Source organism: Prionailurus bengalensis, chromosome B2 (assembly GCF_016509475.1).
Source record: "Prionailurus bengalensis isolate Pbe53 chromosome B2, Fcat_Pben_1.1_paternal_pri, whole genome shotgun sequence".
In the NCBI taxonomy this organism is placed as follows: Eukaryota; Metazoa; Chordata; class Mammalia; order Carnivora; family Felidae; genus Prionailurus; species Prionailurus bengalensis.
In genome coordinates, this window is record NC_057349.1 from 123811197 (window position 1) to 123836195 (window position 24999).

The following is a 24999-nucleotide window of genomic DNA, read 5'->3' on the forward strand; positions in this document are numbered from 1 at the left end:
TCGGCTCCAGGTCATGATCTCGCAGTTGGTGAGTTCAGGCCCCATGTCGGGCTCTGTGCTGACAGCTCAGGGTCTGGAGCCCTGCTTCAGATTCTGTGTCTCCCTCTCTCTACCCCTCCCCCACTTGCACTTTGTCTCTCAAAAATAAACACTAAAAAAAAAAAAATTAAAAAAAAAAAAAGAAATCCAGACATAAAAGGACCATTCTTAAAGATTAGATTATTTTAGGACTGCTTTGAAGATTAGATATGAATTATTACGAAATAATTCTATAGTCTTACTATGTGGAAACAAGCAAATGGATAAAAAAAATCTCAGGTTAACTGCCTGAGTGCTTGAATAAATGAGTACAAAAATGAATTTTAAACATACTTTATTTACAAATATCTAAATACAACGTTCCATACAAAATATATACATGTGTGTATTTACATATTCTTTATGAAGTCTATTGACTTGAATTAGATTTTGAATTCACGTTTGGAAAACTTTCACGATTTCTTCTCAAAGTGAGCATTTAAAAATACTATGGACATAGACTTGCAAAAACAAATAACATGCTAAGGCACAGAAAAGGAAAACAAAACAAAACAAAGCTAGTTTACAACTGGAAGTGATTAGAAAGGACCTGAGGCATCTCACGCACTGTCGTAGGAAGCAGGATTCTTAGCGTGTTCACCGATAATGCAAGCTGGATGGAAAAGTTCCTAATGTGACAACGGTTTGTTTCTTTACAGCTTCTGCAGTTTTCGGGCCAAATCTGACAGTGCCACAGAGGCTCTATGCCCTTTATGTAAACCAAGATACTACTGTATTTGGTTAATGTCGACAAAGAAACGGCTTCTAAAATCATGATCTCTTCATGAAATCGAGGCAGAAAAGCCGTCTAGGGAAAAAGGTAGATCCTTCCGAGATGGCGCATCTTCTCTGATCTCAGGAAAACTCTTTGGAATCTGCTGTAAGTCTGTAACCGATCAAGGATTCCTTACCGCCTTCATCCACCAGCAGATCCACTAATACGTGCGGCTTGTCATAACCAAAGGAGGTGGTCGTGTTTCTCAGCATTACGGACTCCTGTTCCTCGGTCTTTATTTCAGGTTTACTACTTGGGGGAAATTCTGAGTCCGAGAAGCTCTGCGATTCCACAGTGCCACTCTCGGAACCATTTCTGGAGTGATAGGAGTTTAAAGCGACCACACAGGTTTCAGACTGGTTACTATTTGAACGGACAGAATTCTCTCTCATTACCGGGGTCTGAGGGCTATCAGGAGCCATGTCAGAAATAGTCCCTTCAGGGGTCACCACTTGTAGTTCTTCGTGGTGTCCCATTTTTTCCAGACTGTCTTCAGCGGGCAGATCGGAAATTGTCGCTGGAGACAACTGCTCTTCCCAGACCATCTTCTCATTTTCTGAGACAATCGGTTGGTAGGTGATGGGTGATACACATTTTGATTCAGATTTTGTCTCCGAAGAGGCATTTTTCACCACAGAGAGCTAAGGGAAGAAAAATAAATGATGAAACATAATGAATTATTAAACTTAAGTGCACATCCTTAAAAAGAAATGCTCTAAGAATAATGGTCAATGAAATATACCACCAAATGGTATATTTATGGTAATAATATAATGGCATCTGGTGGTTGCCTTTTCTTGCTTTTTAATAAAATATACTATATTAAGATTAAAAAGAAGTTTTTAGAATTTTTAAAAAGTCATCCGCCATCCAACTAGTCCATGTTGCTTTTTCTATGTGACTTCACACGTACACACATTACATCTATAGCCAGAGAATACCTACCTATAGAATATTCTCACCATTCGCCTTCATAATTACAATTTTTATTATAATCTTCACTGCCTCCTGATTTCTCTATCCTGATTGATTAACGTAATTTCTCTAATCGTAGATATTGAAGTGTTTCCTATTTTTATGATTTATGGAACGTGCTGAAGTGAATATTTTTACACATCTTTTTATTTATGAAGCGGCTTTATAAGAATAAATTCTTGGGGGCGCCTGGGTGGCTCAGTCAGTTCAGGGTCCCGACTCTTGATTTTGGCTCAAGTCATGATCTCGTGGTTCATGGGAATGAGCCCCACGTTGGGCTCTGCACTGACAGCAAGGAGCCTGCTTGGGATTCTCTCCCTCTGTCCCTCTCTCTCTGCCCCTCCCCTGCTTGTGTGGGTACTCTCTCTCTCAAAATAATAAATAAACATTAAAAAAATAATAACAATTTCTTAAAGGTAGAATTACTAAGTCAAAGGCTGTGGCACGTTTATGACACTCCTACACCCTCTACCCATTATATGTTTACCTTCCCACCAGCGCTGGATTACTTTTCCCACTTTCCACCAGTTTACTACTGGTAGAACTACTGAATATTCGGGTTTATTTTTCCTTCTCTAGTGGGTGTAAAGTTGTGGACTGCAACGCTGCGTTCTACTTAACTACTTACTTACTTAGTATGGACAAATACTAGAATTCACACGTGAATTCTCTCCTGTTGAGAGAAAGGTGTTTTCAATACAAACTGAAAAGTCTCCTTTGCGTATCATGGATATCGTTCCTGTTATATTTCACCCAAGTAGCTACGATCCTGTTACCTGTAAATGTGCTTTTCATTGCATAAAGGCTTTTATTTATTTTTGGAATGTTCATTTATTTTTGAGAGAAATAAATCATGTTTATTTTTGAATGTTTGTTTATTTATTTCCCACGAGGAGGGGAGGGGCAGAGAGAGAGAGGCAGACAGAGAATCCCAAGCAGGCTCCACACTGTCCGCACGGAGCCCGACACAGGGCTCAGACCCACGAACCGTGAAATCATGACCTGAACCAAAGTCGGGACGTTCAACCAACTGCACCCAGGGCACCCAGGCGTCCACACAAAGGCTTTTAAATGCTAGACATTAAAATGTGAAACTTCCAGTCTCATGTGTGACCGCCTTTTCTTCTACAGTCCAACCGTAACAATAGTGTTTCTGTATTTTGAGATTTTCAAATGTCATGCTTTCTTGATGCTGGGCTTTGGCACATACTGTCCCTCAGTACCTGCATAAACTCCTGTCTTTCCATCAAGATTGCTCAAGCCTCACCGCCTCTAGAAAGGCCACAACTAACCAGCACCCTCCAAAGGTGGATGAAGTCCTTGCTGGCCTGTATGGAAAGCTCTGTGTTTGAACACTGTTCACTCACTGATACTTATCGTTTTCTCCCACTATTCTTGAAGCTCCTTAACAGACTTATCCAATCGTGTTCTTGTTTTGTGCATATACGAAAGCACACGACGTGTAGTAAAAATTACGGGGTTTTGGATGGGTGGTAGATTGAGTGATTGACGATAGGTGATACGCTGCTGAACATCATTCTACTTAAAAAATTAAACAACTCTCAAAAAGGTCCAAGTTGACGTGTTGGTGTATACAACTAAAGAAAAATATTTAAATATTTTACCAGGGACTTTGGTAACATGATGGTTCTTTTCTTAAAGGGATTAATCTTCTTAGTGTAACAACATACAAATACCACGACGAGAACCACAAAAAGGAAGAGAACGGCAACAACTGGAACCCAGACAGAATCTAAAAAAAAAGGGAAAAACCACAAATTAGAATTAAGATGGAATGCTGCTGTCTCTGTGAAATAGTTACAAAGCCTTAGTGCTCTGCCCGTCAGGTGATGGTCCGGACTGCAAAGAGCGCTTGCCGCAGAAGTCAGATGAGGTGATCAAAGACTCAGGAGCCTGTCCTAGAGACCAAGGTGATTCTTTCCAGCTCTGCGATTCTCCACTTTCTGCAACCATACCTTCATGATGCAAAGTGGCTAGAACAGATTTTTCGTAACAGTTTTCTTGCTTTTTTATTTTTTAATCTCTTTTCACGTGTACTTTTTTTGGAGAGAGACGGACAGACAGACAGACACAGAGAGTGAGTGGGGGGGGGGGGGGGCAGAGAGACAGGGAGACACAGAATTTGAAACGGACTCCAGGCTCTTGAAACAGACTCCAGGCTCTGAGCTGTCAGCACAGAGCCCAACGTGGGGCTTGAACCCACAAACTGAGAGATCATGACCTGAGCCGAAGTCGGACGCTTAACCGACTGAGCCACCCAGGCGCCCCTCATAACAGTTTTCTTCATGCCCTGAATATAGGGTGTTTCCAGAGTTACAGTTTTCTCTCCATTAACAAGGCAAAAGAAAGTTTAAAAATCGATCCCTCAAAAAACTCTGGCAATATCTATACCTTTTAAAATAACTAAATCCCACTCCTCAGAATTTTGTTACATTTTATATTCACTTCTAGATGGCAAGTACTTGTAAAGACACACAGACCCACACATAACACACACAGACAGGAGCTGTTGCGCAGGAACTAGGTGCCCTTCAACACAGACCAGAGACAATAACATACAATGGGAAAGATTTGTTTCAGAGCACATTTATAATCACTGCTGTGTATTCTGCTCTAATGCTGCTTTTTATTTTCAAAGCACAATCTTCCGCGTTCTAGCCGCACAGTCCTCTCTTGCAAATGAACAGTCCTCTACAGATCACGGTGGTGTTTGACCTCTCTACCGGCATCTTATTACCTTTGATTTCGATTTCAAAGTTACCTTTTTGGAACAGCGACTCTGGAAATTGCTATTAAGGGAATGCTTGTATCACACATTTTATAGGATGTGGAAAAAAAACGAAGTTATTACAGCAGTAAAGATCAGATAATGACATAACTAACATCAGCGCTGTGTTTAGAAGCACAGTCCAGGCAGGCAGGGAAACTGAGCCACAGTGGTGCCACCATGTGGCCACCATGCCAGCCCAGTTTATAAACCACATTTTTAAAAACTAAATCTAAGGCATCTGCATTATTTTGAATTTTGTGTGTTAGTAAGAACTTTATTTTTCAAAACAACACAATCCAAGAGAGTGTAAAATGCACTGCATTGCTTTAAGTCACCTATTTGAAACCCTTGTCCTAATGATCTAAAAGTTATCAATATTAGGGGCGCCTGGGTGGCTCAGTCGGTTGAGTGTCCGACTTCGGCTCAGGTCACGATCTCGTGGTCCGTGAGTTCGAGCCCCACGTCAGGCTCTGGGCTGATGGCTCAGAGCCTGGAGCCTGCTTCCGATTCTGTGTCTCCCTCTCTCTCTGCCCCTCCCCCGTTCATGCTCTGTCTCTCTCTGTCTCAAAAATAAATAAATGTTAAAAAAAAAATTAAAAAAAATAAATAAAAGTTATCAATATTAAATTTTGGGCCTTTGGTCTAGTTCTTCAGCCTAGATTCCCATTCTTCAAAAAGGTACTTGTAACAGAAAATTTTTGTTCCCAGGAGATATGTTCTAAAAACAGGCTGACAATTGGAAAAATACATATATACACAAAGACAGTTATCAAAGCATGATCTATCATAGAAAAAATCTGTTAAGTAATCTAAAAGTCCAAAATTGGGGAACATTAAATAGAATACACGTTCTATATGATGAAACAGTCTAAAGATATCAGAAAATAGAATAAAGTATGTGAAATAAAATGGAAAAATACTTATAATAAATACTTAAAGCAGTACACAAAATTATATACACTGTACAATATGATCACAGCTATGCAGAAAAAGAGAACAGGATGAGAAAAAAAACCCACCAAACTGTAACTGAATATTTGGATGACAGAACTATCGATAATTTTGTTTTCTTCTCGCTTTTTAGATTTTATAAATTACCCGTAATGAACATTTAAATTTCATAACTGCAAAGAACGGCCCTAATTTCAGCTAAGGTAGGTGCCCCTTGAGAATGTTAGTCCTAAAGTTCTATTATATGTACCCCCTCACACAAAGAAAGTATGATGAAATAAACTTATTTTTAAATAAACTTATCAATATTTATTTTTGGATATTAATTTCTAGTATTTATCCAGTTCACATCACATAAGCCAATGAATATTTTTGCTATTCAGTTTTTAAACTTGCCACCCCCACAAAGAACACTGTAATGGGTACATAGCACCTTGCCATGTGGAAATAGTTAAGCTGACTTCTGTCGCTACGTGTAATCCTGAAGTGCAGGCAGTTTTAGGTGTTGTATTTCTTTCTTTCCTAGGTCAAAAGGTCATCATGTGGCTTTCTTTAATCGGCCATTTTATATCTTTTAATGCCTGAGAAATGAGCTTATTTGTACTTTTGAACTTCTCTGAGGAATGGAACCATTGCAGATTTTTAAACGAACAGAGATTTATTGAAACTGCCTCTTTTCAACACCTAGCTCGCCCATCACTCCCTGTATTTAGGACAAAACCAGCAGAAACTTGCCTTCCATGTGTTTGCCATCCAAAGTGGTAACACAAAGTTCTTTGGACTGTTCAGTTGTAACAAGCCAGGTTTCTGAGAATCCTTTTGTCCAAGCACAGTACTCAGAATCCAACGAGGACACTGGGACAGTTAGATAGCACTGAGTCTCATTGCAATTATCTTCCTCTACGTCCGTTTTATATGAGGTCTGCATGGGAACAAACGACAGTGAAAATGTGTGGCTTCTTTTATTCTGCAAAAACAAACAAAATCACCTACATTTACCTGATCAAACCCCTGAAGAGAATATATGGGATGGAAGTTGAACCATGTCTGAAAATAGCGTTGTGGATATCAAATAGTAAGTCAATTTTGTTGTTTCAACACAGCATTATGAAATATCTCCGGTAAAATGTTCTTTTTAGGGATCATACATTTTAAAACTCAAACAGCGAGAATGTTCACTGGTCGTCGTTAAACCAGCAAACGTTCATTAGTCCCATTCCAGTAGTGCTAGAAACAGGTGGGGAGAGCTATAAACCCATCTGTAGGAAGAATAAGAAAGGTTTTTCGCAAAGACTGTAGCAGCTCTTGGCCGTGGTACACAGAAGGGACCGAGGCAGTCTCTGGCAGTTTACCATTCATTCCGCCAAAGTGTGCGCATCACCTGTGCCAGGTAGGGCCTGAAGACACGAAGGCAGGACAGCAGTAGCTGACCTCAAACAACTCCCGCCAGAGCCGAAAGAAATGTGAGTGATGAGTAGTGCAGGGGGGACCGTTAATGGAACTGGGAATGTCCAAACCACAGAGGAGCAAACAATCTTCTGTGTCAGCAAAGACTTCAAAGGGGAGATGAAATGCCAGCTGAACACTGGAAAATGAGGAGAAATTTGCCAAAGGTGAGTGGGCGGAGAAGGGCATTCCGTAAAGAGCACGGCACCCGCAGGGAACTAAGAACACAACAGCAGTTCGCCAAAGCACAAATACAATTCGGGTGAGAAGGGACGGGGAGACAGAAAGCTGGAAAGGACGCAAGAGGCCAAATCACGAGGGTCTCGCAGGCCACGCCACGAGAGGGAATTCAGGCCTTAACTGTGTAGCTGGTGGGGATTTGCTAAAGGGTTTCAGGCGGTGAAGTACTATGTATGGTTAGATGTGCACGTCAAGAGGACAACTCTGCTAAGCATCTAGAGTCAAGTTTTAAAAATCTAAGTCTGATGTCACTCCTCCCACTTAAATCTTCCCAGAGGCACAACACCTCAGTCAGAATAAAAGTCAAATCCTTCCAGTGCCCCACCGGATGTGGCCCCCCCCCAGTGACCTCTGACCTCATCCGCTCCCGGGCTCTGCTGAGTCCCGCTGCTCTTCACGTGCCCAGTGTGCTTATGCCAGATTCTCTGCCTGAAACATTCTCCCCAGACGTGCCCCCTGGAGCTCACCTCCTAACCTTCCCCTGCACTGGCCGCAGTAACACCTTCCCTGCTCCAACCACCCTACCGAAGACCACTAGCGCCCCCAATGCTGCTGCCCATCTCCCCCCTCCCTGCTTTGTTTCTCTGCTTCGCGCATCACCAGAGGTTTGTCTAGAACACGCAGAGCATGTGCTTGACAAACACTATTAAATAAAGCAGCGGCAGTGCCGTGGAGAATGGATGGACTAGCACAATTCCAGTCCGGGCATGGGCTGCACACCGGTGCCAGAATGCAAGTACATCCCCACCGCAGTACTGCTACTTTTTCTTTCCAAAACAATGATTTCTGATCACAGCTTCATGTTACGTTACATCACTACCAAAGCAGAAGGAAAGATTAAAATGATCCTCACTTTGCCAGGGAAGAAATAAACAGGTTTAAGATCCTCAAACAGGACCATGCTGTTAAATGAGGCAAAGACACCAGTGCTAGTGATGAACTCCAAGCCAGTTCCCTCCACCAGCACTCGTTTAGGTCGTGTTTCTTTTCTTTTTTCTTTTCTTTTCTTTTTTTTTTTTAACATTTATTTTTTTATTTTTGAGAGAGAGAGAGACAGAGCACAAGAGGGGGATGGGCAGAGGGAGAAGGAAACACAGAATCCAAAGCAGGTTCCAGGCTCCGAGCTGTCAGCAGAGCCTGATGCGGGGCTTGAACTCACAAACTGTGAGATCATGACCTGAGCCGAAGTCAGATGCTCAACCGACTGAGCCACGCAGGCGCCCCTAGGTCGTGTTTCTTAACAAAACCTATGGTAAGGTCTATGATCCGGAAGTCTTGTCTGAATGTTCATAAGCATTCTACTATTGTTACACTACATGCGGAAACAACTTCGCGTGAGCAACAGAAAACCTGCCATTTTGGAAAAGATGAAATGGAAACACATACCTCATTTCCATTTATTCTCAGATGCACCTCGTACTTGAATGAGTAACAATTTTCTTCACCATATATGGCTACTGGCTCCATTCCACTTATAATAGCTAAAGGGTGAAATATGTCAATAATGATGTGTTTTTCCATGTTTCTGATGCCCAGTTCAGGTGGTCCAATTTTCCCTGTGGTTGGGGGAGGGGGGACAGGGACAAAAAAAAATGCAGAATTAGTATTCCCCTGGAACTTTATACTACATTGCATAAAACTGCCAAAATCAATCAACCTACTCTTTCTGTTGTTGTTCTAAAGCAGGATCATGTTTAAACCATTCCACAAAGATCTAGATGACATTCTATATGTTCTTAATAAAGGGGCGCCTGGGTGGCTCAGTCGGTTAAGCATCTGATCTTGGCTCAGGTCATGGTATCTCACAGTCTGTGGGTTCAAGCCCCACGTCAGGCTCTGTGCTGACAGCTCAGAGCCTGGAGTCTGCTTCGAATTCTGTGTCTCCCTCTCTCTCTGCCCCTCCCCTGCTTGTTCTCTCTTTCTAAAATAAATAAGCACTTTTAAAAAATAATTAAAAAAAAATGAATGTTCTTAATAAATGTTTAATTAATCTCAAGCAGGAAGTATTCTTATCTAACCTAAACTTCTCTTTAGCAGTTTAAATTCTAGTCCTAAAGGAAAACAAACAGTTGGGTCATGAGCTCTGGTCCTGAGTTCTGGTAAAAAAAAAAAAAAAACCAAAAAAAAACACCTTACCATAATAGAAGCTCTGTTATTTTTCCTTTTCCTTTGGTTCTGGTAGATTAAAAAGGAAACCTGTTCTCTAAAAAATGTTTCAGAAAAGGCATTTTAGTTACCTTTGAACACTCACTGAAACTCTTTGTACCTCCAACACCTATAGATGTCTGGCATGAGGCTCTTATAAAAGTTTGCTAAATAGATTCAATTTTTAGAGTGAAAATCAAAAGCAGATATTTATTCACTTCACAAATATTTATTATGTGTCCCTGATGCTTGAGACTTTGCTGGTGAGGCATTTACCTATTCTTCACATATTTATTGCACACTTACCATGTACCAGGCAGGTTTATTTTTATCTTCAGGGCCTGGCATATTTTCTAGCACATAGTGTGCCCTTGATAAATCTGTGTGGGAAAAATCTGATACACAGATGGGCACAGTTCACAGATGACAAAGGCACGGACTCGAGGGAATAAAATTATTTCAAGGGCAAGTGGAGGAAGGGCCAATGGAAGAGACTGGGTAGGCACAGCTGAAGCGTAGGAGCAGAATCAAGGCCATAGTGGAAGGAAAGACACGTGGCAACTGAAGAAGGGAGAGAAGTTGAATGGCAAGGCACAAGGGCATAGAAGACTAGGGAGGAGTCACATGATTAATCACTTCTTTACCCACAAGTGAGGGTAGGAGAGCTACAGGTAGGATTTCAATCAGAAAAGAGGAATTGGTGCTGAAGATTCTGGAGCTTAAAGTCATAACTCAGATCAGGTATGCCATGGGGATGCGATGCTGGCAGGAGAAAGGGCTGACAATCACTGGGGTTGAGGAGACTGCAGAAATCTAAAATTTCTTAATGTATTAAGTTGGTATATAAAATTCCCAAGGGCCTTGGGGACTGGGCACACGGAGGAAGAACGAGAGCAGGTGCCCCTGGCCTCGGTAAGTGTAACCGAGCAAGGAGCGCTGGAGGAGGGGAGAGGGAGAGGCCGGTGCAGAGCCCAGCAGGGCAGCACCAATCCGTGTTTACAGGGAGTAGAAATGCAATGGTTTAGACGGGGCAAAGTGATGGGCACCTCTCAGCCCTATTTTGCGGAGCTCAGGGAAAGAGGAAGATACAAACTCCCTAAATTCTTCCAAAGGTTTCCTGGGCATTGCGATAATTTTTAGCAAGTGCTAATAAAAGCAAATACATACAGAAGACGTGTGTCAGTATTTTCAAATTTCAAAATTCTACTCACCTTGTTTACACAAAATAAATTCTTTGGACTCTGCATAGGCTGATTCTTTTTGTCCAAGTCTAGCTTTAATTCTGGCCCAGAGAGAAAGTGATGGATCGGTAATTGCGGAAAAGATATTACAAGAATGATGAGAGGTATTGCAGGCATCAACCCAGATTGCCTCCCTAAAATGAAGACGAGTAAAGAAACAAGGATAACTTTTGTTAATCTGTACACTTCAATCATCTCTGTCTGTGCTTTGCTTTTCACTCACAGCATGGAGCTGGTAGCTGGTCGAAAGAGCTAAGAACAGGATGGAGAAGCCGGACAAAGGAGGAAGCCCTTACTCTGGTTAGAAGTCCTATAAATTCCTTTACAATAAAGAGGCTCAATTCAAAATACAACACCTGAACAAAGTACATTCCATATGTAATTGTAAAAAATCTGGTCTTTAAACAACTCTAGATTCTATTAACATCGATAATCATTACTTGATTGCAGAACCTAACACATTACAAAGACTCTTAACAGGAACTCCTAAAATTGTTCTGAAATTCTCATCTTTCTGCTAAACAACACATTCACTATGGCAAGTAAGATGACCTCACTTTTCATACGAATTCTAAGCTTTATTTGTCATGCCTTAAAAAATTCTGAAAGTTGCTGAGACTCCTCTACTTGAATTTGACAGGAAGAAGAACTAAAAGGCAGGAAGTCTTGTGAAAATAACTAATTTGCGTCCTTAGAGCTTCTGGAAGTCTACAAGCAGTTTAGGAAGTTCTGCCACATGGGAAAGGAAGATGATGGGGCAAAACACAGTCATGGAAAGTACAAAGACCTAGGCAAAGCAGAATAAAAAGGATGAAAAGAGTTAACACTTACCCGTAGTTCTTTACCTGCACGATAAAAACAGGGGTCTGTGACATGGTCGGGTAGTCCCAAGATAGGACAGTATTAAAGTTATAGGCCTTAATTTCAATATTCGTTGGTTTTGGCACTGTAAGAGATTCAAAAAGTAAAATGGGCAATTGTAAGAAACTAACATTAACATTAGAAAACCTCACAAAGAGCCATGGTAGCCGAATACGTATTTTGAAGAAAGGTAGAATTTGCCAGAACAGACTATACAATTATTTAATTGAGATGTATAAAAATTAATTTTATTGGAGAATGTGTAGAGTTCTGATTCACTTTAAATTACTGAAACAACACTGGGCTACACGGGAAATACAAGTATCGTAAAGGCCATAAATTCCTCTCATGTTTTGAGAGTTTTTATGAACAGATGCACTACCTGTTGTAATAATAATCCCGAATTCGTTTAATCACTAGCATTTCCTGTATTTGATACCACAGATTGCCTTCAATGTCTAGAGAGCTGGCTACCCCAAGCGATGGCCAATTTCAGTCTAAAATACCATCCGGGCTCTCAACTCTCTACTCAGTATGGTGACACACGTTCAGCACCTCGTCTCTAGCCCAGGAATAGCAGCCTAATAACGGCCTAAAGGAGCCATCCACCACTTGAGGTTCACTAACATTTTGCTCTCTGGGGTGTGCAGGGCTTTTCACAAAACACGCCCAATATTTCTTCTCCCTTTTGCTCTTTTAAACCATTTTAGAAAGGGTTTGCTAACATGGGAGTCCCATGAGAGAACAGGCAGAAGTCACTTTAACATTTTGTTACTATTTATGAAGAGCAGCCACGTATTCCCCTGCTCAGTGTAGACGGCTGTTGTCTATCACCCCTTGGAAAACAAACATACACATACATCTCCTCCCTTCCTCCTTTTCTTTCTCCTTCCTTCTCTCCCACCCTTCCCTTCTTTATGAGCGAACATGAAGATACAGAGTTGGTGATACGACCTCAATTTTAAGATTATTCAATCCTACCTATCTGAAAACCATTAAACATAATATAATTACAATTAAAATAAATGAATAGCAATGCGGTCAGTGCAGTGGCTTACAAACATAAGTCATCATCAGCCTCAAAAATTCTAAGAGAGGGGAGCCTGGGTGGCCCAGTCAGTTAAGCGTCCAACTCCTGATAACAGCTCAGGTCTTGATCTCAGGGTCATGAGTTCAAGCCCTACACTGGGCTCTGCATTGAGCATGGAGCCTACTTTAAAAAAAAAAAAAATCTGAGAGCTAAAGTGTTTTTTTTTTTTTTTAAAGGTACTCCAGCTGATAATGATGATTACTTAGGGTCGTATAAAGTGGATGGGGCTCCAATAAGAAAAATACTCCCTGGGCTGGACATTAGGAAGTGTGGGTTCTTTCTTCGCTATACTGCTAGTCATTTCAGATTTCCTGATCTGTCACGTGAGGTGTTAATTTCACATATATAAGGTATTTCCTTACTATTAAATGAAACACCTCCTAGATTTTTTCCCAAAGCAAAAATTCCAATATTCAAATCCAAGCTGGTGCATTGCTTTAATTTCCAATTATTTCACACTTGTATTATCTTTTTAAAAAATCTTTATTTATTTTTGAGAGAGAGACAGAGTGTGAGCAGGGGATGAGCATAGAGAGAGAAGGAGACACAGAATCCAAAGCAGGCTCCAGGCCCTGAGCTGGCAGCACAGAGCCCGATGCGGGGCTTGAACCCACGAACCGCAAGATCATGACCTGAGCCAAAGTCAGATGCCCAACCGACCAAGCCACCCAGGCGCCCCTCACACTTGTATTACCTTTTTAAAGCAGAACACGGATCAAGAATTATTTAGGTAAAAAATACAGACTTATGGGCAATTAAATTCTAGGGTCTTTCCTCCCCCCCCCCCCCTTTTTCTGGCTATTTTCTTCCTTGATATCAGTGGTTTTCAACGAGATGATTTTTTTTTGTCCCCGAAGGGACATTTGGCACTGTCTGGAGACATTTTTGGTTCTCACTACTGGGTGTAGTGGTAGGGTACTCGTAATTTTTTTTAGTATTTAGGAGGAAAAACTAACTTAAAAACAGAATTTTTTTGATACTCCAATATATTTTTCACGGCTTCTCCCGCAATGAATAGCTTTGATTACTGCCCAAATGTCTAACTTCCATATTACTTATTAAGCAGTGTGACAATCTGTGCCAAAAGGTCGAGATTACGAAGCTGGGAGGATGTCTCACAGATTCAGATACTACATGCTTATCCTGCGTATGTGCTTTCTGCAGCGTGTGATCAGACACCTGCAAGTTTTCCATTTGCTCTTCCTGAAATACAGCTGACAGCTGTTGGTACCTATCATCTTTGGTTCTCTAAGCAATTTCCTTGCAGGTGAGCCAGAAAGCACTGGCCTTGCCAGATTTAGCCCTGGTTCTTCTCTTTTGCTTTTTGGTAGAGCAACCATGACCCTACTTAGCAGGGGGTACCGAAGCTTTCTTTTTCTAGGTTTTTTAGAAATGTTTTTATATGCTTGCACCTTAATTCATGAAACGACCTAGTCTCACACAGTTTATAATCTGTGGTTGAGAAGGAAATACAAGGCACTCCCCGCCCCAGGTTCAATTCAACATTAATATCAAATAATATCCACACATATACACCTAATTTTCAACCTAAGATAGGTACGGGATGCTAAGAAAACCCCTAATGAATCTGAAATTCTCTCAGAAGCCATTTCTTAATTTCCGCCTCCTTTGCCTCTCCAGAGGCTGAGAATTTTCAAACCACCAGGTTCTGGTTCTTATTAACAGTCATTCTCCTGACTACTCTCTCTAGTCCTGCATTTTATTCTAAGAAGCAAGAAGAAACCACGTGGCACCTTCAGCACTGCTTGGAGACCTCCCCGGCAGGTCGTGCCAGGCACCAGGCACATTTCCTATTTCATAGACTCCCTGTTCCTGAAAGCCCACAGCGTGGCTAAGCTTTCTGCCTCTGGTAACTAGGACCTGACTTCCTCCAGTTTCCAGTAAAAGTGAGTTCTTCACTGCCTTTTGAATCTCTTTAAAAAAAAAAAAAATATGCCCAATAGGAATGACTTTTAAATTGTATAGACTCCAACTGAGATTCCTGTATTTGAGAAACAGGCATATAGAAGCCAACCTATATAAGAGTATTAAGTAAAGTGCATTTATATTTAAGAAGTTACTGAATCATAATTATAAAACCACACAGAACAGTGGACGTGTATATCAGATTAGTTTTTAATGTGAATCAAATGAGGTTTCCCATAATTGAAGCAGAAGCTTGCCCTGGTTAGACTAGAACAAGGGCTTAAGTCACAGCTTTCAAAGCAATCAAGACAGGCAGGTAGTGGAAGGAGGAGGGTCCAATGGATTGTAACAGACAGGCATTACCATTATAGTAAAGGAGAAACTCGGAAGTAACCTGTGGTTTTAATGCTACCAGAAGAGAAACCGTGTGGTTATTACACATCTGCCTTTGTCATTATTTGCCAAACTCGTACGGTAAACAGCCATGAGTAGTTTTCTCGTTGTTTCAGAATTTTGTGACCTAAAGTTTAAACTGTGATACATTCAAGTTAAAATAATGAAGGCTTACAGCAAATTTCTATTCATAAGAAATTTACCTTCTATCAATAAAAATGTGTGGAGAAACAGCAAGAGGATTATCTATAGAGTTTAGGGAAAGATGCTACTAGAGTATCTAATGAAGTTAAATAATGTTACGGATTTCTCCATCTCTGGAAAGTGCCCAACTAGCTTTCTGGGACTCCGGTTGTTTTTGGAAATGGATTCAGTTATTTGATACATTGTGTCTACAAACAACCCAGAATAAACTTCAGCTGTTTTAAAATCTGCTTCCCAGGATGCCTCTTAGGGGATTTAACAAAACTAAACAGAGGAAAGAAGAATCAGTTCTTTATCACACTGGAGGGGAAAAAGGGAGAGTTCTGGTTATAATCAACTGTTTCCTCTTGATAAACTGGGAGAGACAGGATATGGAAAAAGAGCAAGAGGAGGACAGAAAAACTGACGGAGATCAGCACGTGAGGGAGCAGCGCCACAAAACAGGGCAATGGGGATGTCACCGAAGACCAAAAGCCAGAACGGCTCTGTTCTAATTGCTGGGGACAGCAGCAGAGGGAAAGCAGGGAACTACAGACATCTCCAGGTCTCTTCTGCGTGGATGCTAACTGGAGCACAGGCTGCACCTGCCCTCCCCCCCGCCCCATTCCATAACCACCAACAGCATCTGCACCGTGACTGAAAAAGCGACAGCCACAGGAGCTCTTCACCAATGTGAACACAGCAGCAAAGACTATAAAAGACGGGCACATCTAAGGCAGAACAGAGCTCTGCAGTCTGAAGACATCCGTTTGACAATCTGCCTGCCAACCTCTCTACGGGAAGGACACGCTGAGAAGCATAAAGAAAGATACAGGGGTCAGGAATTAAATTGTTTTGGGGGATTCTATGCCATCTGACACTATAGGTCAAACACAAATGCTCCAGATGAAAGCATCCAGACCGTTCTGTGAATGAACAACTGTCAGAGAAAAGTTCTAACACTTTCCCCAAATGAAAGATGCAGGGCCACCTGCATGTTTTTACATGCAGGGGTCTTACATGCATGTAAGATGTTTTTACAAAGGGTTCTTCCTTCATTGCAAACTGAAAAATGACATGAGAAATTCAGGGGAAAAAAGTGAAAAATACCAAATCAAGACTTATGCATTTCTTTTCCAGAATACATTATGATTACCTCCTGAAAGCTTGTATAGAGCTGACAAAATAGCTATTTTCTTTTTCTTTTTAAATTTTTTCCTTTTTTTGAGAGAGAGAGTACACCCAAGCAGGGGAAAGGGGCAGAGGGAGAGATAGAATCTTAAGCAGGCTCCATGCCGAGCATGGAGCCTGACGCGGGGCTCAAGCCCATGACCCCAGGATCAGAACCTGAGTAGAAATCAAGAATCGGACGCTCAACCAATGAAGCCGCCCAGGCACCCCAAAATGGCTATTTTCTTAATGCCTTCCAAATTTTTCTCTTAGCAAATAACAGCATCCTCTAGATTTTTTTTTTAAATTTTCTTTTAATGCTTATTTATTTCCGGGAGAGAGAGAGAGAGAGGGAGCGAGCATGAGTGGGGGAGGGGCAGCGAGAGAGCGAGACACAGAATCCAAAGCAGGCTTCAGGCTGTGAGCTGTCAGCACAGAGCCCGATGCGGGGCTCGAACCCATGAGCTGTGAGATCAGGACCTGAGCCGAAGTCGGACACCTAACTGACTGAGCCACCCAGCTGCCCAAGCAGCATCCTCTAGATTTAAAAATAAAGACATTTTAAGAATTCTTGCACATGTTTCTTGCACATGTTTCAAGTGTTCATAAAAGTTTTGTACATGAAAATACATTTTTTTAATTCAAACATTTCAGTCTTTTCGGGCTTTGAATCATCCATCACTTTGTGAAACAAATACAAAAACAGTCTGTTTTCTGCTTCTGTTGCTTTCTTATACCTTCAGAAAAAAAGTGTCAGAGCTAAGGGTTCAAATAATAAAATAATTATTGTCCGTAATAAAATTATTACTCTCTACAAAATAGTTCCTCAGCTGGATCAATACGATCAATACTCTTAATATCTCTGCAGTCTGCTCGTCTTCCTGTGTGTCTTCTGGATCTGGTTTTATCATTCACTCTTTCTTAAGCTGTGGAACCCTGAATACGACAGACATGAATGAAATACTATTCTTCCTCTTCTTCTTAAACAGATGGACATATCAACTAGTGGCTTGTGCTGAATTTATAATTGCCCCAAATCCCCCCAGATCTTTTACTCAAACCACCACCCAGTTAGTGCTTATCCAATAAACATCTGCTCAGCCACTTTCTGACCTGAAATGCAGGATTTTACACAGGCTCCTATTTATTCGGTTCCATCTAGAACAAGTGAGCGGCTGAGCCTATTTTAAATTTCTCATAGTTGAAATGGATGAGTTTGATTTCTTTATTTTTCAAATTTAATTATATATATATATATATATATATATATATATTTTTTTTTTTTTTTTTTTTTTTTTTTTTAAGGTAGGCTTCACATCCATGCAGAGCCCAACACAGGGCTTGAACCCATGACCCTGAGACCAAAACCTGAGCTGAGATCAAGAGTCGGATGTGCTCCACTTTATTATGCATTGTCTTAGTTAACCCACACAAACCATTGTACAAGGGAGTTGAGATTATTACACATATTTTTACCAATGAAAGAACGAAGGCTTAGAGAAGCTACTTAAAGGCAAGACAGTCTGTAAAGTTTTGCTGGTTTTAGTTAAGAAAAAGCTACTGAAGCATCATGTTTGTCATAGTTGAATAAAATAAGAAAATGACCTCCATATATAAACTGGAATTGGAGATGATTATTTGCTGATGACTTCACAAGCATCTAATTCAAGTAGTTTTACCTGATTTATCATACTACCACAATTATATGACGGCCACTGTGAAATCTGAACCATGTAATGAAAGGAAATAATTTCTTTGGAACGGACACGACTGAATGGGTATCTACCATTCTGATTACTATGTGTTGGGATAACCCAAAATAAAGGGACTCCCGTAGTAAGAAAACTGTAAGCAAACAGATTCCTTCCTGTCAGGAATTCATTTAATTCTGGTTCAATTCTCCTTCTGTTTCTCTGTCCACTTAAAATGGAACCATTAAAACATTGGTCTAGTTCCTATAACAACGGTGTGCTGCTACATTGTATCAGATACCTTGAGGTTTTCCTAGATATAGAACCAAACTGTGGACCTTTCCAAGTCCATACGGATCATGTTTCAGAATAAGCTGAAAAAGAAAACTATTAGCCTGTTCAAGAAATATAATTAAAATGCACTGTCGTAAGTATTCTGAATTTCTGAAATAAGTAAAAATAGGATCCAAAGAAAATCAGGAAAAATTCAAGCACAAGCAGAACATTATCCTCAAGTCAGAAAAGAGGCTTTCTCTACTTTATCAGTGGAGAAGGTAAGTTAAGAGCCCCATATCTGTGCGGAAGTACAGTGTGCTCTTTAGGTAATAACCAGAGTGGAAGAGAAAACTCTAAGAAGGGAGACACTGATTCACTTCAAAATATATATATTACTTTTATAGGTAAAATCATATGAAAAGCAAAACACCACTGATTATTAGACAGCACACATGGGTTCATTCTCCCTATCCATTCCCTAAGAAATATTAACAAAAGCCCATAACTGTAACACAGTACATTCCCAACCACTTAGATTTTGCAGAGACTGGCTGTATTCTCTTGCCTGCCTTCCTGTTCCTGCCAGATTCCCTCATCTGAGATGAACTACTAAATATACCAGTGAAACTCAACCCTATAAGATACACACTGAGTGTGTATTAAGTGTCAGGCACTGGTGAGCCAAGAAAGCTAGCCAAGAGCCAGAAGTAGGTTGTCCTAATGGGTTTTCCTCCTAATCTATTTACATTTTTATTATTTATTTTTTTTTGAAGAGTTTACATTCTAAACTAACTTTAAAAGCCTAGGGAACACAGCACAAACTAGGGAAATACACCGTAAAAATCTAGGCAAATGTATTGAAAATGCACTGAAAAAAAGGAGGGTTGGGGGGGGTCACTCGCTCTTGTGTTTACAAAATGCTGGGGTACAGAAGGCCATAGGAATAGATGTTCCTATGGGAGCAGACAGGCGATACTCCCAGGGCTGGCTTCAAGGATATGCAAATTGTGTCATCACAAGGGGGCCCACATTATTCTAGGTGTTGGAATACAAAAAATGGGAGTTACTCGGTTTCTGCTTTTGAGGATCATGATTATACAGCCAACAGCAAGTGCTAGGCGCTGTTGTTAACTTCTCATCCCATCCCGTTTTCACGACAACCATATGATGTAGGTGCTATTGGCATCTCCATTTATGGATGAGAAATCAAGGCACAAAGAGGCCTGCCCCACTTGTAGAGAGGTCACTGGTACTCAGCAGGGAGCTTGGCAGCTGGGCTCCAGAGTCCAAGTTCTTAATTAACCACTCTGCAAACTGCCATTACCTAGGGCAGCTTCCTTGTCTACAAGGACAGTTGCCATATATTGTGGTAAGAGCCTGGACTTTCACACAAGCTACTGGAAAGCAAGATTCCCTGGCTCAGGAGGGGCCATACTCAGACAGGTGTGGCACATAGTTTAATGCTCCACCTACATCAGGAACCCTAGGTACCCTCTTCCTCTCTTCCCACACCCAAACACCGACTCCTGCTGACTCTGACTTTTAAATGTTTTTCAAGCTGTCATCTCTTCTCCATTTAAACTGCCATTTTCATCAATTCCTCCCGACTTAAGCAGCGGCATAACTGGCCTCCCTCTTTTGGGTCTACCCCCAAACTACTGTGTAAGATGAACGGTCTTTCTAAATGGCTTCACTGATCCTGCATAAAATCATTTGTCTTCTTAAAATCCAGTGACTGCCCACCAACTTGAGCAAGGTATAGTGAGTGAGCATATTATTTTGTTGGCTCAGCATCAGTACTCCCTTCAGGAACATTATTTCTCTTCTGGGAACTCCCCTACCACCAGCCTCTGTAACATGGTCCTTCCCATGCCAGCTGGTGGCTGACCCAACCAAGCTGGGCAAATCAGAGCCTTCCCCCGGGATTCTGTCAGAACGGTGGAGGCTGCAAGATGTCAAAACCCAAAAGCTGTCAACATCCATGGTTCCTGCCAAGTAGGAAAAGGTATCCACATCCAGAGTCAATAATAAGCAAAAGAGTGTCTTGGCACTTTTGACTGACTGGTTCAGCTCTCTGAGGCCCAGATGGCACCTACGCCTTTCTAACTGTTGCTTGGATTCTCTAAGCCAATAAATTCTTCTTTTTGCCTAGGTTATTAGCCAATGCTATGTTGCTGTCTCTTACACGTGACAATGCACTTCATTAACTGGTGCCTACCTCTCTCCCTATCTTAACTTCCCTTGTATCCTCACACACCTATTCTACAGTGATAACCCTTAGTATTCCACTAATTCAACATGCTGTTTCACACTTCTCCCTCTGCACACACAAGTCTCTCTCTACCTCCAGCTCCAGCTTCAACTCTGGGGTGATGTTTCTCTGGGAAGTCCTCCCTGAATCCCCTCGTCAGAGTCTGGTACCTCTATCTTGCTTTCCAGTGGCTTGTGTGGAAGTCCAGGCTCTTATCACAATATATGTCCTTGTAGACAAGGAAGCTGCCCTAGGTAATGGCAGTTTGCAGAGTGGTTAAGAACTTGGACTCTGGAGCCCAGCTGCCAAGCTCCCTGCTGAGTACCAGTGACCTCTCTACAAGTGGGGCAGGCCTCTTTGTGCCTTGATTTCTCATCCATAAATGGAGATGCCAATAGCACCTACATCATATGGTTGTTGTGAAAACGGGATGGGATGAGAAGTTATCAGTGTGTACCCAGCACTTACTGTTAGCTATCTAATCATGATCCTCGAAAATAGAAACCAAGTAACTCCCATTTTTGTATTGACAACGTCTGGAACAATACCTGTCCCAAGGAATGACTAATTGCTTGTTTGTGTGACTCTTATAGAGCAGTCCAAAGGACAGCCGGATACGAATACAGCACACCTAACAGGAGCTCACAGAGGAAGTCATAATACAGAGGTTCCGACCCAGAGTTGGCCAACGGTGCAGGAGGGTGGGTCTCCTTGACCCCTTCCAGGCAGCTGCTAACTGTGGGCACTGAACAGACACACAAGACTGATGGGGTTTCTGATATTTTAGATTTAACCCTGTTGCAGGAAAGATTCGCTGATTTCACTGGAGTTCCTAATCACCATTACGCCGGGCTTTGGAAAGCGTATTCCCAGCACTTATTTCCGGAGAAATCTCAGCGAGCAGGAGGAAAAAAAAATGCTCGGAGGAACTAAGCTCAGTGAAGAGACGCACAGCCTGACAAATCCGCTCCTGAATTCACGCACTACACGACTTCCAGGCTTAGATGTAAGATGGCCAGTCACTGCCACTTAATGATTCTCAGTTGGAGAAAGAACAATTCTCTCTTAAGGATTTTGGGTCCACCCTAAGGATATTTAAGTCATGAGTGCTGGCCACCGTCTACAAAATGCTGATCGGGAAACTCACTTATTTGAAAATGACTTAAAAGAACTGGAGGACCGAGAGGCGAGTTTTGTCATTTCGGCAACAACGGAAGAGGAGAGAAAAAGGGAACTTAAGTCCGCGGACGGCGCAGACCTGCGTGGCCTTCCCGGCGGTCGCGAAGACGTTCCGGGGCGACCGGGAACCCGGTGCGAGGTCTGAGGCTAAGTAGGACGCGGCCGCGCGGGGCGTGCTTCCAGATTCCTTAGTCCGGTCCCCTCCGCCCCCCCCCCCCCCCCACCGGCCGCCGCCCTGCCGAGAGCTACATACCCGAAGACAGCTCCAGATCCGCGGCGTTAATCTCAGCCCTACTCCCGACCTGGAAGACGAGGACGAGCAGAAGGAGGAGAGCCATGCTGCCCGGGGGTGCCTCGAGGTGCGGCCCTGAGAATAGGGCGTCCAGCCTGCAAGCCGACCCCCGCGTCACTTCCGGACCAGAGGACCAACACTCCAAGGGGAGGCCGGACCCGCAAGCAGTGGAGGAGCCAGAGTGGAGAGGCGGGGCCAGAGCACGAAGGCGGGGCCCCGGGGGGCGGGGAGGCCAGGAGTGGGCCAGGCAGCGGGATAGGGCGGGAAGGCGGGACTGGGGCGGGGAAACTGGGCCATGGGAAGGGAGGCGGAGCCAGGGAGGGGATGCCAGGCGTGGACTGGGCAGCGGGATAGAGCGGGGAAGCCGGGCGTGGGCGGGGCAGTGGGGGCTGGGGCGGGGAGTAGGAGGCAGGGTGGGGAAGCGGGAGGCGGGGGAAAGGGAGGGCGGGGGGCGGGGCCAGGATGCGGCCTGGGGGGCTGGGGACCAGGACCTGAGCGGGAAGGCAGGACCCCTAGTGCCGAACCGGGCGTTGTCTAGTAGGCAAGCCTAGGACCGGAAGGCAGGAAGAGGCCCGTTCCAAGGACGCTCGGCCTTAAGGGCATGGAAGTCTGTGGTCCTGACAATGGCCCACAGGTTTGTGAGGAACTTGAGTCCAAAGGTTACGTTCTTTCGATTCGGCACCACCTTCCGCGATTATTCTTCCTGTTTTTGCAGTGTTCTGGGGTTGCAGAGCTTTCCCCGAGGCCACAACCCAGCCACAATCCTAACCTTACCCTGTTAGACTTCACCATCAAGGCGTCTGGAAGCCTGGGAGTTTAGAACGCGAAGAGCCTTAAATGCCTTCTCTAATCCCTGCATTTCTATTCGAGGAAGCTAAAGCTTCAGTGGTGAAATGGTTTGTGTAGACAGCCCATATCGAATTGGCTTGGCCCAGAACTACTTTATCTTTGGAGGAAAAACAACTTGTGTTATCTTTTCAGCAATTAAATATCACATAGCGATTTCTTAAGCAACCTCTCATCGTGTGATCCGCCCTCTTTCCTCCCTAACCACATCACCTATTACTGGGCATTTCTCCTATATTGATGTTTATTTTCTCCTCTTAGAATGTAAGCTCCGTCTGCCTGAAGTCTGGCACTTGGTTGGTATTTGTTGAGTGAAAGAATGCCTGATTATGCTAGCATTAAGCAATATTTTAGAGAGAAAAAAAAAAGATGCTCTACAAACTAGAGAGGAATTATTAACAGGATCATTTTATTTACATTAATAAATGCCTTAGCTCTGAGAGTTCTGAAACTTCAATGAACATATGAACCACTTGTGGATCTTGTTAAAATGCAGGTTGATTTAACTGGTCTGATTCAGCTGGGTCTGGAGATTTCTGCGTTTGTAACAGAATACACAGAGAATGCCCGGGGCCTCTGACTCTGAGACCATACTTTGAATAGGAATGCTTCAGCTCCATCTAGACCAAGTTTGGGGGAATATTTTGCTTGGTATTTATGATGCCCACTGTCTTAGTCTGTTTGGGCTGCTTTAACAAAAAACCACAGACTGAGTAGCTTATAAGCAACAGAATTTTACTTCTCACATTATGGAGGCTTGAAGTCAAAGATCAAAGTGCCAGCATTATCAGGCACTCTTCTGGGTTAGAGACTTCTAGTTGTGCCCTCCCATGTTGGGAGAGGGAGAGAACTCTCTGGAGCCTCATTTAAAAGGGTGCTAATCCCATTCATGATGTTTCCATCGTGATTTAGGCACCTCCCAAAGGCCACATCTCCTAATACTAATACATCTCCTAATACATCTCTAACTCCCCTTTGGGAGTTAGAATTTCCACATCTGAATTTTGGCGGTGGGGGGGGGGGGGCGCAGACATTCAAACATTAGCACTCACTATATGAAAGGCACCTAGTCATTGCAAGCATGCAAGGATGAATAAGAACTGATCTTTGCTGGGGCGCCTGGGTGGCGCAGTCGGTTAAGCGTCCGACTTCAGCCAGGTCACGATCTCCCGATCCGGGAGTTTGAGCCCCGCGTCGGGCTCTGGGCTGATGGCTCAGAGCCTGGAGCCTGTTTCCGATTCTGTGTCTCCCTCTCTCTCTGCCCCTCCCCCGTTCATGCTCTGTCTCTCTCTGGAGTCCCAAAAATAAATAAACGTTGAAAAAAAAATTAAAAAAAAAAAAAGAACTGATCTTTGCTGTGTAGGGGTTTATGGAGTAGGACAAAACATAATCCAGTTCAGTAACTATTTTTTAGTAGCCATCACTGGTTGGGCTATCCATGAAATGGACCCAGCAGGGGAGATTAGCATGCAAAACAGGCTGTTGTGTGCTCTTGGGATCAACCTCTGTGAAAGGGAGGGGGAGGAAACAGGATTGAGCAGAGGGAGAGATTGATCTGTGATGTCATCCTAACAAAGGCTTCAGGGGACCTCTGGGAGCTGGGATGGCCTTTGAGAGGGAGGGATCATGAGTTGATATGAGTGGCTAGGCCTTCACCTCCCAACATTGATTGGTCGTTGGATACACACCACCCCTGGAAGGAGACGTGATTTGAGCTTGTCCATTTCTTTAACTGAGGCATTATCCAAAGAGGGCTGACAGTTAAAGGGTTTTGCCAGCACTGCTCCCAGCAGCAAGGAGGGATGGGGCTAAGTCTTCTGTTCCTAAAGGGGGATATGATCAGAACTTCAAAGTCAGCATCCACCATAGTACCTATCCTTCTGAGGCACCTTGCTAGTCGCTTGGAGACTAAAGACGTTTATTAATTCACTAAATATTATTGAGTGCCATTATGTCTATGCAACCCTGTTATGCACCAGGATACAGACCTGAATAAGACCGATATGCCCCCCGCCCATGGTGCTTACAGTCTATGAGCGATTAAACAAGCATTGATCAAACTATCACGTAACTAAGTACTAAAATTGTGGTCATCCTTATCAAGGAGACCAGTGGATTTACAGGTGAGTAAACAGAAACTTAGTTTAGACTAAGTTTGAAGGAAATTCTCTCTTAAGGAAGTTATAATCATGACCTGCA

At 42.8% G+C, this 24999-nt stretch overlaps 1 protein-coding gene across 1 annotated transcript; it reads right to left on the reverse strand.

The window, feature by feature from the left end:
• Positions 1 to 356: 356 nt before the first annotated feature.
• On the reverse strand, positions 357 to 22146 carry IFNGR1 (interferon gamma receptor 1). Its single transcript, XM_043592440.1, has 7 exons — positions 21916 to 22146; positions 11474 to 11588; positions 10613 to 10776; positions 8643 to 8812; positions 6306 to 6492; positions 3454 to 3581; positions 357 to 1494 (listed from the first exon to the last, which is right to left on the reverse strand). The coding sequence occupies exons 1-7, from the start codon at positions 21998 to 22000 to the stop codon at positions 934 to 936; spliced, it is 1410 nt and encodes a 469-aa protein (XP_043448375.1). The 5' UTR covers positions 22001 to 22146; the 3' UTR covers positions 357 to 933.
• Between the last annotated feature and the right edge of the window lie 2853 nt (positions 22147 to 24999).